Source organism: Amblyomma americanum, chromosome 2 (assembly GCF_052857255.1).
Source record: "Amblyomma americanum isolate KBUSLIRL-KWMA chromosome 2, ASM5285725v1, whole genome shotgun sequence".
Lineage (NCBI taxonomy): Eukaryota > Metazoa > Arthropoda > Arachnida > Ixodida > Ixodidae > Amblyomma > Amblyomma americanum.
In genome coordinates, this window is record NC_135498.1 from 6446125 (window position 1) to 6465421 (window position 19297).

General features: G+C 49.4%; 1 protein-coding gene across 6 annotated transcripts in view; it reads left to right on the top strand.

Annotated features, from left to right (window-relative positions):
* Nucleotides 1–19297, top strand: part of LOC144120480 (pleckstrin homology domain-containing family G member 5-like) — a 626877-nt gene that overhangs the window by 480790 nt on the left and 126790 nt on the right. For all 6 annotated transcript variants that reach the window (XM_077652910.1, XM_077652911.1, XM_077652912.1 and 3 more), the window contains one exon: nucleotides 19124–19221. In XM_077652910.1, the coding sequence (XP_077509036.1) occupies nucleotides 19124–19221 (98 nt within the window). The remainder of the gene's footprint in view (nucleotides 1–19123; nucleotides 19222–19297) is intronic.

Consider the following 19297-nt stretch of genomic DNA (forward strand, 5'->3'; position numbering starts at 1 on the left):
TTCACGCACGGGGACGTGCAGTCGAGTCAAGAGGGATCCGATCCGAATCGGAAGAGTTTAGTCTTGTTTATCAGGCGTTTTTCGTGCGCCACTTTTTAGTTGCGCTCGAAATGAACGTGCGAATTGGTGAGGGCCGGCTGAGGAGGAGTCGGTGTACAGAGGGCTTGTCTGAGGTTTTAACGTGATAGCTAGCATTAATTGTCCCGTTCAGCGGAAAACCCGGCGTTGGTGTTGTGTCCAGAAAAACCGGATTGGTCGAGAAGATCATGCGGTCACAACAGCATGGCCTCGCGCGGGTAATTCAAACACCCCGCGACGATTACACAGGACAACAGTGATGTCCTTACTACACAATTCCTGTTAGGTCTACAAGCTCGTGACGTCGTTCCGCCGCCTTTACCAAGTGCCTCTGCAGAAAGAAGAGCGGTGCTGCTGCCCCTTGGGTCGTGAGTTGGGCCCGCTGCCCCTCGATCACTGAGGCACGTTCGTTCGATTTCATTAAAGGGAAGCCTTGTGTTTATTGTGGTAAAAATTAAAATTAAAAGTGAAAATGAAACCAGAATAAGTGATTAAGAACGGTGGAATAAAACAAAGAATAACTTCCATGTCTGCGAAGTGATATGCAAAGAGTACACAAGACTGCTGAAGAGACCCATTAACACTATCGCGTCGTACCCTTAAGTCGGAGCTTAAGCGTCCCCCGAATTCTTGTTCGTGCTGGGCCTTAATATCCAGTCTAAATTGAGGCGCTAGTCGAAACCTAAATATGCACTAGTATACACAGTGCTACACACACATTCCGTGCGAAAGTGTGCTTGGCGCATGATGGCCTTAGCTGCCCATGTGCCGTTAAATCCAACACAACGCAACACTCCGTGCGAAAGTCCTTTGACGGCCCACCGTAGGCGCCTGCCTGCCCCGTTCGATTAACCTGCTGGTCTCGACGACGCTGCGACGAGCGAGGAGGGGAAAGGAGGGGCGTGATTTAAGGGGTCCGCCCGAAGGGCAGCAGCAGCCGAGTGGGCGACGAAAACCACGACCCGGCGGTGCCGACGCCTTCGGCCGCCGCAAGCGTCGCCGTCCATCCGTCACTCGGCCAGTTTATGCAACCTCGCGAAGGCCTGACACAGTGTTTCTCCAGCGCCGCCGCGACCAAGGTTCGTCGCTCGCCTTCGCCCGTGGGCGGCCATAAAGGCTGAAATCCCTGCCGCCGCCGGCAGAGAGGTTGTTTACGATAAGGCAAAAAAGGGGGCAGCCGTTTAGCCTCACTGGAGTGTCCGGGCGAGTTTTGACATCGAGCTCTCAACGGACGAAGGTTGTTCCGCCAAGGGGACGGACTGGCAAGCGGCAAAGAGCGGTGGCGCGTTAAAGTGGGCGCGAGCTTGCAAACTGGCCGCCGATGGAAGGAAATTTAATAGCTGCGTACTCGTACAGTGCGTCGTAAAAGAGTGCGCTTTCGTGAACTCTCTTTTCCGAACTACGGTTAGGGAAAGGAAGTTCATGTTAAAAAAAAAAGAACGAAATTATTTTGCGTAAGTAGTCCAACGTCTATATAAGGCCAGTATACTTGCCTTATACATACTTCGGACCCCTTTCGTAAAAGTCGTCCCTTCTCTTTGTTTTTTAACATTTCCTCTCAGCTCCTGTATTTTGAGCGCTGAATAATTTGTTTCTTATACCATACGAACGCCGGTATGTTAGTGTTTGATCGCAACGGTCTGCTTAATCAGTTGTCACAGTCGATTCCACGCTGATGTTTCAGTCTGTGACTATATATTTTGACGCGTGTTTAAAACTGCGGACGCTTGCATCTGACAAGTGCACTACCGCAAACACTCTTATTTAAATGCAGATGCAGCCTATAAATTTGCGCGCATAAGGAAGGTAGCATCGCGATTAATCTCAGGCCTTGGCTCCTCTAAACAACTCAAAACGGAGTTACAACGTAATGCCTTTTCCCTTTCTTCATCAGACCTTTAGTTCCAATAGAGCCCTCAGGGACCCTTTCCTAGCAGTTTGCACTACAGAGCACGCCCTCGTGACCGGCGAACTAATTGTGGTCACAGTGAGCAGAAACATGAGGACAGTGACACTCTCTTTATTATATCGAAGTTATACTTACTTTTCGTACTACCTTTTTTCTCGTTTGCAGCAGCCTCTTTGTTCATGTGATGCTCGGGATGCGGCTACTGTGACCGGCTACTTAAATACATCCGGTGGCTTGCGTGTGTTCCAAACACGCGTACTGAGAGCTTTGCAGACGCCATCGAGCGCCCGCGACTCATTCTAGCCTGCCTCACTCTTTCGTACAGCTACACATTAGAACTGCAACCACATTTTCAGTTCTTCTCTTTCTACCTGTCGTCTTGGAGGTGTCAAGAAACAGGTCAGCTCTGATACAGCTGCCATTCCGATAAAAGGGCCTTCGAGCGTGAGACTGCAGTCCTTGTGTGGCCTCGGAAAGAATACATTTCTCTGATGTCCAAACCGTTCTGATGGGCTCCACTTAAAATTTCGAACTCCTCGTACACACTTCTGTCACCTTACATTTAGTGACCTCTTCATCTAGGCTCGAGGCTGCACATTCCCGGACCTGTAGTCAACGCAACTGATTTCAATGCTTTTTAAGATGCCCGTATATAATCTCTTTATTCATACAATGCTGTATCACTTTTTGTTGCATTTCACGAACTGTGTTTTTTTTTTCGTTAATAACGCCATAAACATGTCCAGATTTCCTGCTGCTTACTGAAAAACATTTAACAATCCACCCTCCAGTTCTGATAGAGATGAAATGAATAAATGCCCCACCGGTGGTGGCTATGCCAACAACCCAAAACACATCCACCCCCTCTTCCTTCTCATTTCGGGTTATTCGTGTTAAGCGGTTAGCCCAAGCCGTGGTGGTAGGCACGGGGCCTACCCCGTCAATTCCCTGATGCTTTGCAAAGGATGAGCGGTACTTTTGGTTAATTCCACCCAATAAAGTTGATTCACTCTCACTCGCTGTCTAACACGGCGAGACGTCTGTGTGCGCCGCGAATTCGGATGTCCCAGACGGAGCACCGGCGCCCGAAAGGGAAACAGAATAGCGCAGCTTGCGACAAAGGAACAGCAGTTCGGCCGCGGAGGCGAACGGCAAAGGCGGCGGTGACCCGTGGCAAAACTTGGAAGTGACAGGCCAGCGGAATCCTCCGCTTCGCAGAGTTGTTTACTTTGCCCGGGGCGATGTGCGCCCTCGCGTGTCTGGGCCGCCTTCGGCAGCGACAGCACGAGCTCTCGTCCCTCGCTGCACTCACGCGGAGAGGGTTTGCTGTCGAGTCGACGGAGTATCCCGTAGCGTAAACTTGCGCGCACAAAATCACCCACAGCAGCAACAACACTGCTGCACCAATGGCACAAACACCGTTAAGCAAAGAGCGGCGGAAGCGAGGACAGCAGAAGCATTGGCGACAGCTGTTTCGTTGGGCCCCGTCGTACGCGGTGACGCTGTCAGCGCGGCGGACGTCGAAAGTGCGTTCGCAAGAGCCACGCGAAAACGTGTCCCGTGACGAAGACGACGACGCGGCGAGAATAAATCTCTCTCCTCCTTCAGCAACGAGCTTTTCATTTCCATGCGAGACAAGTAGGAATGCGACAAGGAGTTGAGCTTTCACGAAGATTAATTTTATTTTTTCCTCAGCGAGAGCTGTTAGGAGCGCTCTTCCCTGTTCTGCGGCGTTGGCCTGAAACGAAGTGCGAAGAGAAGAGAGGGAGGGAAAGTGAGGCAGGTGCATCGCACCATGCTGATGGGACAGCATCCAGTGACGTCACGCGTGACGTCATGTGCTACCTGAGGAGAAGACAGTAATAAAAAATGGCTGGCGGTTTAGTATTTCTAAGCACGAAATATTGCGCGAACGCCGAAAGCACAGTCTTTTGCAGGTGCACACCACCGCCGGTTACCTGAAAGCGCGATTGAGGTGTCCACTGACCCGAGGAGCCAGGTGCCAATGTACCCAATGTACACAGGCGGCATATGCTCCAGTGCAGCGTTTCTGCAGCAGTGTTGCCAACGCCAACGCGTATTGCTCTAGTGCCGTGTTTCTGCCCCAACGTTGTCCACGCCAACGCATGCAGCGCACATCTCTCTGTCACTACCGCCACCTAGCTCAAAGCGCGAACATTAATAGTAGTATCAGTTGGTGAAGGAGACAATGCGCAATGCACAGCGCGAGAGTGTATTACACTTCAACACGAGGCATGCTCGGCTGCGGTGATAGCCTGGTGCTCTCGCGCAGTAGCCGGCGAGGCGAATCTGTTCGCGCCGCCGCGGGCTGGAATCCCAGTCACGGATATTTTTTGGGGTTATTTTTCTTTATTCCTTCCACTTGGCACAAACTCACCGGCACTGCAAGCATACAAACATCGCAAAACCTTGCTCAAGGTTTACCCATCGGAATAATACTTTCGCATTAAGAAGCAATGATATAGTGGTCGCCGCAAACAGCAATCGATGAGTCTCGTGGCACACATTGGTAAATCCTTCTATGAGTTGTCTGCATATGTGTGCACATGAATACGCTATCTAGCGTTCCATTTTCATTCTGCTCTTTTTTACTCGTTATTGCTGAAGCGAGATAGCCTAGGGTCGCTAGAAATGAAAGTGAGAGAGCTTGCCCAAGTTTACGACGTGGCTCAAGCATCTGACATTAGGAAAGCTCTCAGTGTGTGCATACTTCCTGCACTTGGGATGACCTTTAGCTTCTTCCAGTCTGATACGTGAGCCTAATCTAAACGTTTGCTCTCTTTCAGCGCATCCTAATGTGGGACTCCAGCCCCAGTAAAAAAAAAGTGCATTGGACATAAGAATAGCACATACATTGATCGCAAATGTGCCGCATTTGCCTTCCAAATATCGCATAAAAATTTTAGATGCTGTCTCCCAATATATCGCCGCCGGTCTGATGCAGCTCTGCGTGTCTCTATGTGTGTTGGTCACGAAAAACAACTTAGTCACTCCCGCTGCTATCGCCTGCTTCCAATCCGTCTACGCGTCGCGACGGACCGGTGTGGGTGACGCCGGCGATAGGGCTCCCAAATCTTTCCCCAGAGCATCGTGCGCGCGACGCCATTACCGGGACGCGAGCGGGCGATCGGACTCGGCAAGCAGCTGCATCAGCTTGGCTTTCTTGCTAGCAGACGCGCCTCCTTAGCATAAACAATCTTTACGTCGGGCGCCGAGCGCCGAGAGAAGAAGGCCGTGACTCGAGCGATCGCCAGCCTGTCTCGGCATCCGGACCGAGCCGATGCATCGGCCGACGGCGGTGTCTAAGCAGACAACGAGGAGCGCGCACGCTCCGTCGTTTGGGGTCATCAGCAGCGAAGAGGCGCCTGGCTGATGGATCCTAGCTCCGCATTGTATATGCACGTAGCTGGCAACTCAAGAAGCTCGTTTTTCCACGTCCATTTCGGTTCACAGGTCCGCTTCCACGAAGGACCCTATCGCTGCCACCAAGCGGATGTCAGCCGGCCCGAAAACACGGGCGCCACCATTTAGCTGAAGTACTCGGTGCTAAGATAGTTACGGTGGGTCTGAAGCCACCTGAGGCTGTCACGCTGAAAACAAGGGTTATCGAAGATATTTGTGTTTAAAGTTACAACATTTTAGAAGTAGTAAAAATGTTAGTTTCAACGTGCCTCAGCCTGAAAGCATGGGACACACGGTTAAAACACATTGTCAAAATACAGAGAAAGGGATATATGCAAGTGCATGCATCTTTGTTTGCTTCATCGTGAGCTAATCACGCGCGCAACCTGCACGTATTTATTATTGTGTAAATAGTTTTTGTGTTTGTTACCTCCCCCCCCCCCCCTCCCTATCCTCTCTTCCTGTCCCCTCACCATCTTTCACTTCATTTCTCCATTCTGCGTGCTATCCTTTATTTCCGGTGCCCCAGCTCAGGTGCTCCAGTATCGACGGGAAATGCAAGGAATAGTAAAAATATTTTCCTTACTTTTTATTATTATTTAAATAAGCCACTTACTACTACAGTATCGATGGGAAATGCAGGGAATAGCAAAAATCTTTTCCTTACTTTTTATTATCATTTAAATAAGCCACTTACTGCTACTACTACTACTACTACTACTACTACTACTACTACTACTACTACTACTACTACTACTACTACTACTACTACTACTACTACTCTCCTTCTCCTCCTCCTCCTCGTCCCTTGTCCGCTTTCGTGCGTCGTACTATGGCGTTTTAGGTTTGGGACGGCGAGGTAAGCGCGCTTCTTTCATTTTGTTTATACTCAAATTACGTTAACCCTGCGGCATTTTATCGTGAGAGTTGTATGATGAAAACGCTCTGCCTTGGGTCATGTTCATGGCTAAAATATTGCCTCGGTAAAAGAGTATCGTGACACTTCGTTATGTGCAGTACTGCTGTACAGATCACTTTTCTGCCTTTACTTTTTCTTTCTTTCTATTGATACGTTAAATTGTTCTCCCTTGCGTAACACAGATGGAGATTTGTTTTTGTGTTCTGACCTGCCGAACAACGCAATCATCCGAAAAGCCTATCCCCCACATGTTTCCCGCGACGTAGGCGTTTCTCCCTTCCAAGGCGAGACATTCCCTTTCAGCCAACCGGTTAAAGCCTTCAATATATAACTCCGCGTCACATCGCACACTTGCGCACAAAGAATTCGATTCTCAGCTCTGGCGTGGCCGTAAGCAATACCACGCTCCATTTTTTTCGTCCGACTGCCCGATTTCCGCAAACCTTTATACGAGAGCACTTTCCGTGGCAAGAGACAGAGCGGAAGCAGACAACAAAAGCAGCTCGAAATGTGGCAGGGTCCGCAGAAAATAACCGCCAGGCTGACGTGCAGCGACACGGTCTCTGTGTCAGTCCATCTCGCCGAGCTCCACATGCACCCTGGCGTCCGAAGGACCGCTGCAGCTCCCTTCCGCGTCATCGGCGAGCGACGTCGGCAGCAGCTTCTCTCACCGATTGCGCGCCAAAGCCTCCCTCGTGTACAGCGGAGAAGCAGTTTCTTCCTCTCGAATATTCCAGCGGCAGCCGTCCGCATGCACAGTCAGGGGAGAGAGTGCAGGTCGAGCCTGGATTTTTCTACGCGTACACGCGGGCACACACGCTTGGCCGCGGCTTCGTCCGCGTCGCCGAGCGCGCGTCCTCTGTCAGCCGCAGGATTTTGTCCCGCGTGTCTGTCGCGGCGAAGCCTCCGAGGAACTGCGTCGTCCCTCTCCTCCGGCCATAACTCTCGAGAACAGATATACACAAACCTCCTCTTCTCGGCGCGATGCCGCGCGGTGCGTTTGTCATGCGGCCCCTCCATTCAGAGGCGGGGAGCGTATGCGCGTGTACGGATGATGACAGCGGCATGCGGAGCACGTCTCGGCTGACTCGCTTTCTTTCTTTCTTTTTCTGTCTCCTTTGAAAACTGCTTAAACCGAAGTTTGAGCCGTTCTCTCATGTTCCTCTCTTCCGTGGTGCTCGCTCCGAGAATCTTTTTAACGCTCGCGTTGGGCTTCGCTATAGCGTAATAGTTTGCGTCAGGGCGCTCAATGGACGGAGAAGCGCGTATGTTGTAAACTATGCGATGGGCCAAGTGAGAGAGAAGGGCATAAATTTAACGAAGACACGGGAGCATGATGCGAAGCGCGTGGGTGTTTTGAGCGGCCTCTCGAGCTGCAGCCGACGAAGCGAGGAGAATGCGATGAATCGTTCAGTGGAAACGGCGTTTCTGCGCGGTGCAAACATTGGACGTGAAGCAGAGCAGCAGCGCACCTATAAGCTTGCCTTTCGACGTATTTCGCGACGCATTTGCGGGGGATAGACGAGGATTCGTGTAAGACGAGCTCGCCTCCACTCGTTCACGGCAGGCAAGCTTTAGACGGAGGGTTTCTGAGTGATTGCGGTTTCAAAAAAAAAAATAAAGACATGGTTACCTCTGCACGTCCGATTTGCTTACAGCGTGGAACGATGACAACTCTCTCCTTCAGGCCGCAGGGGCAGAGAAGAGGTTGTGATGTTAGCTTAGCTTATAAACCGTTTACATCGCTCATAGAAATGTCCAACCGAGAGAAGTAGTCTCCGAGTGTTCGGTTCCTGACGCAACGCAATATTGAAATTTGCTACTGAAGGTTTATTTCACTGAATTGTGCGTGCTAAATGGATGTCCACGCTAGAAAACTGCGCCTCGCAGTTGCTATCGCGACAATGTGCGTTTGGGCATTGCGCTTTCGGCCAACATGATCTGTTGATCCGCGAGCTTATGGAAGCGTTTCACCGCATATTCGTGTGTCGACTACCCATCGGTAGCCCTGACTTCCGCGCCTCGCCGTCAGGGTAAGGGTGTCATTGGTAACAGAGTTCCCTGTGCGCGCGCATTTTGACACATGTTTATCGATGTTGCTTATTCGCATTTGTTTCTTTTCTGTGATTTTTGTTTGCGTGTTTTTTTTTATCAGGGTAGCGTACCCAAAAGTGCACTCGCTTTTCAGTGGCTAGTTAGCCACTCGTGTGCCTCTGTTGGACTCTTCTCTTCTCCCGCTGCTTTTCGTAATATCCACCTTCATTCTGAGCCTCGCCTTTTATGCGCACCTGCCCCCGTTTCGGCACTTCCTCCACCCTTTAAAGCCGATTCTGCCAAGGTGCCGTGGCCCCTCCGAGGTTTACGGTATATGTGGAGAGAATGAAGGGAGGAGGAGGTACAGGCTTCGTCCGAGCCCACGCAATCTTCCCCTTCATCGATCAGACGGCCCGTCGCGCGCTGCCGAAAAATTTATTGACGCGCCCGCCATAAATCGAGCGTTCCCGTCGACTCCAAAGAATGCACTCGCGAATCATTTTCCACACGCTGGAAGCGTGAAGAACTTACAAGGCGAAGGAAAGAATAAGGGTTGGACGATAAAAAAGAGACAGGGCCAAATAAAACTTTAAAAAAAGTTATGCCTTTAACGATGAGTAGTCCTCGTCTTTTTTTTTTTGGCAGTTTTCCTTCCTCCTCCTGTTGCCTCTTCAGCAGAGCTCCTCTCTTTTTTCCTCTCTCTTTTTACTCGCAAGTGAGTACTGGCGGTGCTTTCTATGTCTTGTTGGCGTGTTGGCGTTTGCACCGCCAGAAGGCTTCCTTCCAGGCCTGGACGCCGCCTCCCTTAGCGAGCTCGCAGCGACACCTTCCTCCTTCGTGGAGCTCAGTCAGTGCAAGCGACGCCCGTTCGCGCCGCATATCAGCCTGACGACCCGCGTCGCTATGCTCGACGTCGTGTCTCGACGACGAGCAGTCGGCGTCGCTCGCGTGTTCGGGGTCCTTGAGCAAAAGCGTAGCGGATCGCGGTCGCTTCTGGAGCCATTCGAAATCCTTCCATCCACGGCGACATATGATGGGACGCTGTGGTGGAGGGTGCTGCGGTGCTCCCGGATACCGCGCTTAAATTCCGGCTGTGCCAATCACATTGTGAGCTGCGCTAAGTCGTCTGATCTGGACTAATTCAGTAAAGCACGTTCCTGTGTTAGTTCTTCCATTTCGCTACTGTATAATAAGCCAACCGTTCAAATACTACCGAATACACGGTGCCCCTCCCGTCACATCGGCTGTGTATCTTACGATGTGTCGTAGGTTTGCGCTGTTTGTTTTCGGAGTGCTGTGCCTGAAAAAGTTTGAACACGAGTATAATATTTCCTTTGGACGATTTCGTCGCATTGGCCGCCATAATTACGCTGGCGACGACAAGAGTTTGTGAAAGTAAATGCGTGGAGGTTGCCCTGAGGCAGGTTGGTCTAGCCCTCTACTGCGTGCTGTAGCTTGCGGAGGGGCTAATCGGTACCTAGGAGACTGACGATGCGCGGTATTAAACTCTTGTCACGGCGCTTTATGAAGAATTTAAAGGGGTAAGTCTATTATTCCTTCATTCAAAGCAATTGCACGTGACATAGAGCGTGAAGCATTCATTCATTCAGCAGTTATCAGGTGAGCAGTTACCAAATAATACACGAGAACAGTGCCCAACAGGTCATTTACAGCCATGAAAGCTAACGTAGTTAGATCAAAATTGTGCGGCATCATTATACGAGAATACAGAGTGGAAGAAATAAAGACAGTGCTACATTACAAAAAGCATGCAGTACGCATTGTTACGCACTGTTTGTTGCATTTAATTTCTTGTTCTTTCACAGAGATGTGTCCAAGACTCGGGAAATGCTAGTTCTCATCTCCCCTATGCTCTGACAGTGTGAAATATGACCTGTCAGAAAAAGTAACTGTGTTTAACATTTAACGTTTAACAAAACAGTTGTATACTCCAGCGCCGTCCTGCAGCTTCTGCTGTGTTGTGTCTCTTTTCGCTGGGTTCTCCCATCAAGGCGTTTAACATGCCACTCAAAGGTACGCGCGCACGAATGGAAAATGGTCATTTTTTTATTTGGTAGAATAAATTCAGCGGAAAGGACGCAGACACAGTAGAGACACACAAAGCGGCCGAGGACTATCAGCTGGCTTTATTTCTGTGCGGATTACATATATACCATTCAGCAATAAAAACCAGACAGGCGCACACATTACAATTTGCGTGAAAAATTCAGAAAAAAAAACAAAAAACAAAGGAAAGACTCCCGTCATACCGCGCTTTCGGTAGTTATCTATGGGCGCTCTAAAGAGCTTTAAATGTAGTATAAGAATAAAGCCTGCGCCCTTCCCGTCGGATTTATTATTCCAAATTTGTACCAACTCGTCCAGGTCTCCACTCCACCGAATCATTTTTTTCTTCAATACTTACTCATCTAATGCTCACTCTAGTGGCTCCAGTCGTCCACAACGTGAGTGCATCCGAACTGACGCGAAAACTATACCACTTACGCGCAACGGTGTACACCGTCCTTCGAGCAAGTAGCCAGCGATTACTCCCAATCTATACTAGGGAGTAATTGCAGCGTGCGGGCTAATGAAATGCTTCTTTTATTGTCATTTTGACCTGTGGCGCTTGCAAACGCTGGGGTACTCCTTGTCTTTTCTTTTCTACGTGCTGTTTTATTTACATTACTCATCACAGCCTTCGATCTCATGTATATTCTTTTTTCTCGGCAAGGACCTCTACGATTACTTCCATTCTAATGCACATATATGCACGAGAAGGTTCTATTTTGTACGCTCACATCCATCCTGCAGTTGCATTTGTCGGTGCTGATCCCGAAAACCTTATATACGCCAAGCATTTATAATGCCTTTCGGACATACGAAGATTTTTTCTTGTACATACTTTGTTCTCTCTAGTAATTTTTTTTTGTCAAATTCGTTGCAGGTGCAAAAATATTTGCTTTTTCTAGAATGCGAACAAAGTGTGCTTCCTGTGCACAGTCGCTCCATGCTGGCGTGTGCTCCGCACTCAACCGCGTCCCGTGGCGAAATTTCTCGCCCCCCACTGAAAAGTTGTCCCGGATTGAATCCCGATATCGGGAAACACGCCATTCGCCGCCCGACTGCGCGTGTATACTTACTTTGTCTCCACGCCACCCCAAAGGCAAGGCGAAATTGGAGCGGAATACCGCGAAGCGCCGCTCATTTGCCTGAATTCCGACCGGAGAATTCTGGCGCGCTTCGCATTTCTCAAACGAGCGCGGGCCTGTGCACTCGGTGCGCGTGTTTCTCTCTCGCTCCCCATCAACCCTGTTTTAAATCTGCGTTAAAAACATAAAAACAGGACGCAGTACACCTTGCCCGCACTTTGCGTTTCCAATTCGCATTCAATCTATAGAGAAGAAATTAGGGCTCCAAATTACCGACAACAAATAAACAAGCAGCTAAACAAATCTCGCAGCGAGAAACATGGACAGTTCGATAGCTTCTTTGCCTTCCTTATTTCAGCGTGGTGACATAAAGGGGCGCAAGACGCTTGGATACCGCTTGCAGCAGTTAGTACTCGTCCTCTGTGTAAAGGCAAAGGCGATAAAAAGCACCCCCAACTGTTTCTGATATCATTCTTCTGTTTTGAACTGAGACCTTGGCGAAGCGCTAAAGAATATATCAAGTCGAAGCCGTTGCTCAGCTATCTAGTGTCTGCATATTCCGCTCACCGGCTAACGAAAACAATTCCAAAACCTTATAACTTGACCGTGACATGAGCCGTCACCCTTGCGGCGCGGATTAGCTGAATGGTGGCACGTAGTTGCGTGCGTGCGTGCGTGCGTGAGATTTAACTCCCTGAAGCGACATATGGCCTATGAGGGACGCGCATTTGTGGGCTCAATTAATGCACAGCCTTGCGCGCAACGTCCGCAGGTGTAACTGGGACGTTGGTATTTTACCACAGTCAATCCGGAAGTACGATGCCAAGTCACGTTGCGTAAAGTATTAAAAACCGCGTCCTCAAATCTGAGGAACGCACTGGTCTAATGACTGATTTTATATATTTGTCCGTTGAATTTTACAAGTAGAGAATTTTGATTTCTTCCGGGGAAAGAGATTATTTGCCAAACTGTGGAAGAATAATTTCCGCAAACAAACAGATACCAATTTGTGGCACTTTCCTCTTGTAATCGTCCTGAAAAGTGAATTAGTAAGGATGTAATTCGTTTTGCCTTCAGTTCTTTTTTTCTTTTTGCGAAGAGCGGCAGTCCTTGGGAAGTGCGTCCTTTGAATAACTGCATGAAGCACAACCGCAGTTTGCCAAGAAAAAATGTCGGTTTATAGCTGCCTGTACTGAACAGCTCTTTGCTACTTAGCTGTATACGTTGACGTGACCAGTGAACACTTCCACGATGCCACCGACCTACTCCATTCATTCCCGTGCCTCGGAAGCCTCGCTGTTGGTCAGCCCCACCGTAACACGGAAGCCCTCAAACGACGTAGCCTGCGGGCTATCAGCTCTGACGTCACAGCGGTCGCCTGCCAGTCATAAAGTGGCGCAAAGTGAATCAGGAAATGGGCATTTACGAAAAAGATGCACCTGCGCGTTTGCGTTCCTGCGCAGACAAGTTCTCTCGTCGCTCGGAGCACTCGTAATCGTGTTACCTCTGGACGGTTCTCCCACCGAGCTTTCATTCAAACGTTCGCGCTCGGTTAACTCTCAAGGGCAGCGAACGCTCCCCGTTCACTGGGGCCCCGGCCGCCTCCGCCCCCTCTATTGATCCTCGCTGTCGGTGCGCACTCGGATCAATGGCTGGTGCGTGCGTGCGCCAGCGGCGTTTGACGTGCGACCTGGCTCCGCGCGCGCACACCGGCCGCAGCTGCGAGCGCGTTACCAGATCGGGTTTGGCAACGCACGGTGCATGCATGGCTGAGCAGCGCGTTCGGGTTGAAAGGATAAGGCGAGTTAGAAGCCAATCACTCTGTCGATCGATAGATCAATCAATCAATCAATCAATCTAGAACTAATTACTTAAGGAAAAAAAAACACTCGATATCCTACTGCGTGTCGCTACACTCTGGAGCGCGGCGGCGTTTGGGTCTGCAAAGCGGGAACGCTGTGTGCCGTGTTATGCTAAATGGAGACGCATGGAAACAATGTGTGGCTGCGAGCTAACCGCCATTTCGATCGAAAATGGCCACTGCTGTTGATACTCCTAGCACCTCGAAAGGAATTAAGTGCTCGGCGCAGTTTATTTTTGATTGCTTTTAATTTATTTCCTATCGAAGTTCAGCTTACGTAGCTGGCGCCGACACCCGCGTGCCTTACACTTTATTTGCAATGTCTCGGTTGGTTTTCGAATATTCCAAGCACACTTCATGTAAACGCCTTGAAATTTCGGGGGCGAGCAATATTATGCAAATAAACTCCGCCGTATGCGCACAGCCGGTCGTAAACAACCCTCTTAACTAGCGAGCCATATATAGGACCACCGGCTCGACCGTTCTGCGTCGTTATTTGGCCCCGTGGCTGCATTCATGTAAGCTGACACAGGTACGAAATGAGAGAGCGGTCGCGTACGTCAATTTCAGACCTGCTGTGCAGGATACAAAAACGGTCAGATCATCATTTGGCCAGGACATCGGGTCCGCACCCCGTAATCTTGCGCTGCTTGCGAGCACTAAGGCTGCTACATTGCAAGCCCCTGTCTCTATTCTTTATGAATAGAGAGAGGAAGTGGGGGGATGAACTCTGCACTGTCCTAAAATGCCGTTGTACAGAAAACGCCGTTGATACCAAAGACCTCTCCTCACTCGAGAAGAAATTTTAAGGCAGCAATCAAGCCTAACGTTCCTATCGATGGTCCACTTCATGAACGAATCAAAACCACCTCACACGCGCTTGTCCACCCGTCCATTTCGTTCTGCGGAGCCGAATCATATTCGGCCCAAAATCGCACCGTATACGCTAGTAAACTGCGCAAGGGCCTGCATCGGAACACAACACACCATTCCGGAACTCAAAGAGCGCACTAAACCGCCCAGCTCTGGACATACAAGCACAACGACGCAGAAAGAAAGACCTTTCATCCAGGCAGCCCCTGAAAGCGGCGTCGCTATTTCCGGATGACACGCGCACGAACACAGAGAGAATTTGTTTTCCCCGTGTTACATGGCGGGAAATAGCTCGGCGTGGAAGCACGTCATTTCTTTTTGCTTTGCGTTCGCCGCATTCCAGATTTAACCAGTTCTCGTAATGAACGACCCAATAAAGGATAAAAGTCAAAGAAACGTTCTCTGTATTATTTCTTTCGCATTTAATTTTCTCGGTGCGCGCATTCATGCCGGCTCGTATAACTCGTCTCAGAACTTGTGCATGCGTCGGAGGCGGCCGTCTCTTCGAAGTCGGCCTGACTGTCTCTCTCTGCCGACGCCGCCGAGACCATTGTTTCGCTCCGCGGGCGATTTCCGAGCACCCCCCCGCTTTCCCGATGTGCGGACAGCGTGGCAAAGCACTCCCGCGGGACGCGTTTGTGGACATTTGCTTCGTTTAAACAGCGTGGCGCACTGGCCATTCACTTTGTCGTCGCCCTTTGTCTACAACCCATTCGCCTCTTCTTCTCGATCCCCTCTCTCCCAGCTCTTGGCTAACAGCTTTCTTGTGTGTGTGTGTCTCTAAATTTCTTTTATGCGCTTTTCTTTCTCATCTGGCGCCCGCAACGTGGTTTGACCAAGAAAACCGTTGCCGTCCCGTTGGCGCCGCGCTCTCTGGCGCCGGAAGTGTTGAAGCAACTGCCACATCTCGGCGGCGCCAAGCAATACCGAAAGAGAAAGAAAGAAAAAAAAACAATGAAAGGAAATGGGGCGCTGGCCACTTGAACAAAGTGCTTCGCGCGAAAGTAAGCGCTGGAAAAGCAGTCTGGCTTGGCACCCAGCTTTGGCTTCAATTTTCGTTCTATTTGGGCTTGCCTTTCGGCTTCACTGACACTCTTTTCCTGCGCCTTTCCTTTCTTCACTCGCTCCTCCACAAATATGCGAGTGACCATACCGGGCGGCCTGCCGCGTAATGCGTAGGAAAACAAGAACGCGTCGCTAAACTATACCGGTTTCGAGAAAGGAATTAACCGCGAATGAATGATGAGACTGCGCAAGTTTCGCGCGACGCGCAGCAAAACCGGTTTTGCCAACCGATTCAGTAAGAAATTTACCTGGCTACTTATGCGTGGTAAATGTTTTAGGGGCTACCTAACAAGCTCGGGTTCTGGAACTACCGCGTTTAGTAAAGTGGACAGCTTTCTTATCTTGGAACATTTCCTAAAGAGCGTGCAACAGCTGAAGGCGCGGTAAGCTCGGACATGGCTCATGCGCCTACACCGCTCTGCATAGTGCAGTGAAAAACGAAATACCGAAATTATAATGTTATGCCTACCCTTGTTAGAGTGAATAATTTTCACGATGATACTGTCATATAAAAGCCAGCTGCTATAGAATATTCGAAGTGCACACTGAAGACTCAATGAAGGATAAGAAGCAAAACAAAAAAGGGGATTTGAAGCCTATAGTTCGTGAGATCACGAATGTTTCGTCAGTTTCTTGATACATATCACATTTTTAACATGTTAGAAGACCGCTGCAAGTTTATTTCGTTTTTGGTGTCTTGGAATTTTCATTGTTCCGGACGCCCTATAGCGATTGCGCACGGCACATATATAAAAAAAATTAAAATTGGTTTTTCAAGAAAAAAAATGGCGCAGTATCTGTTTCACACGCCTCGGAGGACACCCGAACCGCGCCATAAGTGAAAAAATAACGGGGGAGTGAAAGAAGAAAGGAAGAAAGAGGAGCCGTAGTGGAGGGCTCCGGAACAATTCCGACCACCTGGGGATCTTTAACGTGCACTGACATCGCACAGCACACGGGCACCTTTTGCGTTTCGCCTCCATCGAATTGCTGCCGCCGTGATCGGGTTCGAACCCGGATACTTCGGATTAGTAGCCGAGTGCGCTAACCACTCTGCGGACAAAATGTGTTTCTTGCGCTGGCTTCTTCCGCTAGCTCTATGGCTCCAGTCAGCTTCACATCGAAGGTACGGCAGCGAAATACGAAGAGGATGCGAGACGAGCTCGCGCAGTTCTTCGAGCGCAAGTTTTTTCTCTACTCTCGCAATTTTCTTCTCCACTGAAGCGTGTGTCCTCTGCGGTAACTACATTCTCTTTTACGCGATATATCGTAAGGAGCTTGGTCTGCTGAAAACCAGGCGTCGGCCATCGTCCTGATTTAGTCGGAAAAAATCCTAGAAGTTTCAAATGAAGAAATAAATTAGCCAGCATTTGGGTTCGAGTCCGGGTCCTCTGCATGCCAGGCGGACACGCAGCGATGTTTTTTTTTTTTCATTTGTTCAAGCATGTTACAGGGGTACCAAGTGAACGCGTTGTGGTGCACATGACTTGGTAACGTGTGTCTTGATGTGTACTGATCTTATAGTAATGATAAAAAGAAAGAAATATTAATATCCTAATTAGGCGTCAAAAATTACTCGGAATGAAAAGGCGGTGTTATGGTGCTTCACTGCAGTGAAACAAATGGTGTGTATGTATCTGTAGTGGCGCAGTATTTCGCGCAGTGCAGCCTAGATAGCGATTGGTAATTGGTAATCGATAATTGTGATTGGTAATTGTTAATTGATGAATGTGATAGATTATTGGCAATCGGTAACCTTACTACTGATTGGTAGTCGGCGAGAAATTATACAGAAAAAGAAATAGAGAAAAAAGGCAGAGAAGGCACAATCGCGTCTACTCACAAGGCGAAGCTTAAGCGTCCTCCTCATTTTTCTACCATTATGTTTGCTTCTTTATGCTCCGCCTGCAGTTACGTTTCGAATTGAGTTAAAGGGCGGAATTACTCATTGGCACCTCCCTGAGCGCAGTCGTACGGTGTTGGGATTCAGGTAGCAGCATCCCACCGCTGCCACCAGTTGTTGGGATTCAGGTAGCGTGACTGGGCCGGAGAAGAGACGAGGACAATCGGAGGAAGAAAACTTGGAAAACTTTATACAAAGACTATTTACATTATGTACAAGTAGGGCAATTGAGAGTGCTTCTGAGTACAGGGATCTTCTTAGCAGTCGGGAGTCTCTACCAGCAAAGGGTGTCTCTCAAGAGGGGACTCTCCTCTGGTACCAAACCAGCAGCTCGTTAAATACTCTACGTATTCCCCAGATCCCTAGCTGGGGAATACAGTTCGAAGAATGATGTCCAATCACACAATGGCACTGGTGGTACCACCCACGGCAGGGCTGTCCTGATGTTCTCTCGCAGCTCGGTCGAGGGAAAGGGAACAGGACCCGGTCACGTTGTCGTCCACGCGGCCTCCAGGTGGGCGCGCACGTGGGTCCGGACCGCGCCCATGTAGAACCGGAAGGCACCTGCGTGACACAGGAATGCAGCCTTTCTCCCAGCAGGGGTTGGAAGATCTTGTACTGATGACCGGAACGCGGAACATCTGTCGAAGGCGTGGCTCTCGGGCAATTGTTCAACCCCAGCGGGACTGAAGAGGGCAACACTGATCTTGTACTTCGTCGTCTGATGACGGGAACGAATACGTGGGGACGCTATTATCGTCGCTGCACCCGATGACCTGTTCGAACTCGTGGGGACGCTATTATCGTCACTGCTTCCGACATTCCTGCAGCCACGTTTCTTCCAAAGGGCTCATTCACCTTCGCGGTGGTTTTCAGGGAATCCTCCCCAATGTCCAAATTCGCCGAACTCAACAGCAGGAAGGGAGCGCGAGCACAACAACGGCTACCGAAGTAAGCTACAACACCTTCTCAAAATTGTCGGAGTTTGAGAACAGCTATGGGGACGCTTAAGTCACCTTAACAGTTGAATACGATGGCATTAGACTTCATATCTGTTGCAGCTTCTGTTGCAACTTCTTTGTGTTTGTTCGCGTCATTTTCTTTGCAATTGTCGCTCCATAAACCGCCATATTCAGACGGCTGGCTGCAGCGACAGATATCCGCTATGCTGTAGTAGTTCCGAGATTCGGCATATATTACATATTTTTCACATTTTTTATTTCGATTCGCTATCGACAGGCTGTTGCCTAGGAATTCGGTTGTTCATCACCTAGTGGGCAGGTTGTTACGACGTCACAAGGTAACGTGGTCTCTCTCGCCCAATCCGTAAATTTCGTTATACCGGACAATGACGTGGTTTTGGTGTGACCCTAATGATATCGCATTAAAATACCTTCCCTTACCAAGATTAATTTTTTTCTAAACTGCGAGGTTTCTGAGAAACTTATACAGATTCAGTTTTGTAGCCGCGTACCTGCGCTCATCTGGATGCTAATCAGTAATTATTGCCTTGATTGGAATCTACTCCATCTTGGTAGTCCCGTGAACACATTGAGTTTGGGTAGAGTCAAGTTTTGGTTTCTTCGCTTTATAATTAAGTTTTTCTCTGCCTTTGCGAGAATAAAAAAATGCCGTTTACAGAGACCGAAGCACGAAAATGAAACGACAGGCAATGCATCCTCCAAATCTTGTTGTCTCTCCCCTCTCTCTCCTTTTCTTACTTTTTTTTTATTCCGTGGTTTGGTTGTGCAATGTCTGCTGCATTGCTAGTGTCAATCATCCATATATGCAAATAGTGTCTCCGCATTGCCGGCGTCCATAGTGCACATATATCTAAACAAAAAGTAATTTAGTCTCCTCCATCAAAAATGCATTTACTGACGCCAACCTTCTCTTGCTCCCTCAGGTGCCCAGCCAAGAGTACCTAGCCGTCACATTTGAGGATGACATCGGGGACATCCAGCTACTCGAGTCCATTCCCGCTGTCAAGGGAGTCGTCCTCCGGTAAGTGCGCTGCTCTTTGTCTTGTGTCCGACCCTCAGGACAGCGCCACGCGAAGGTAGCAGTGCAATGACCATGC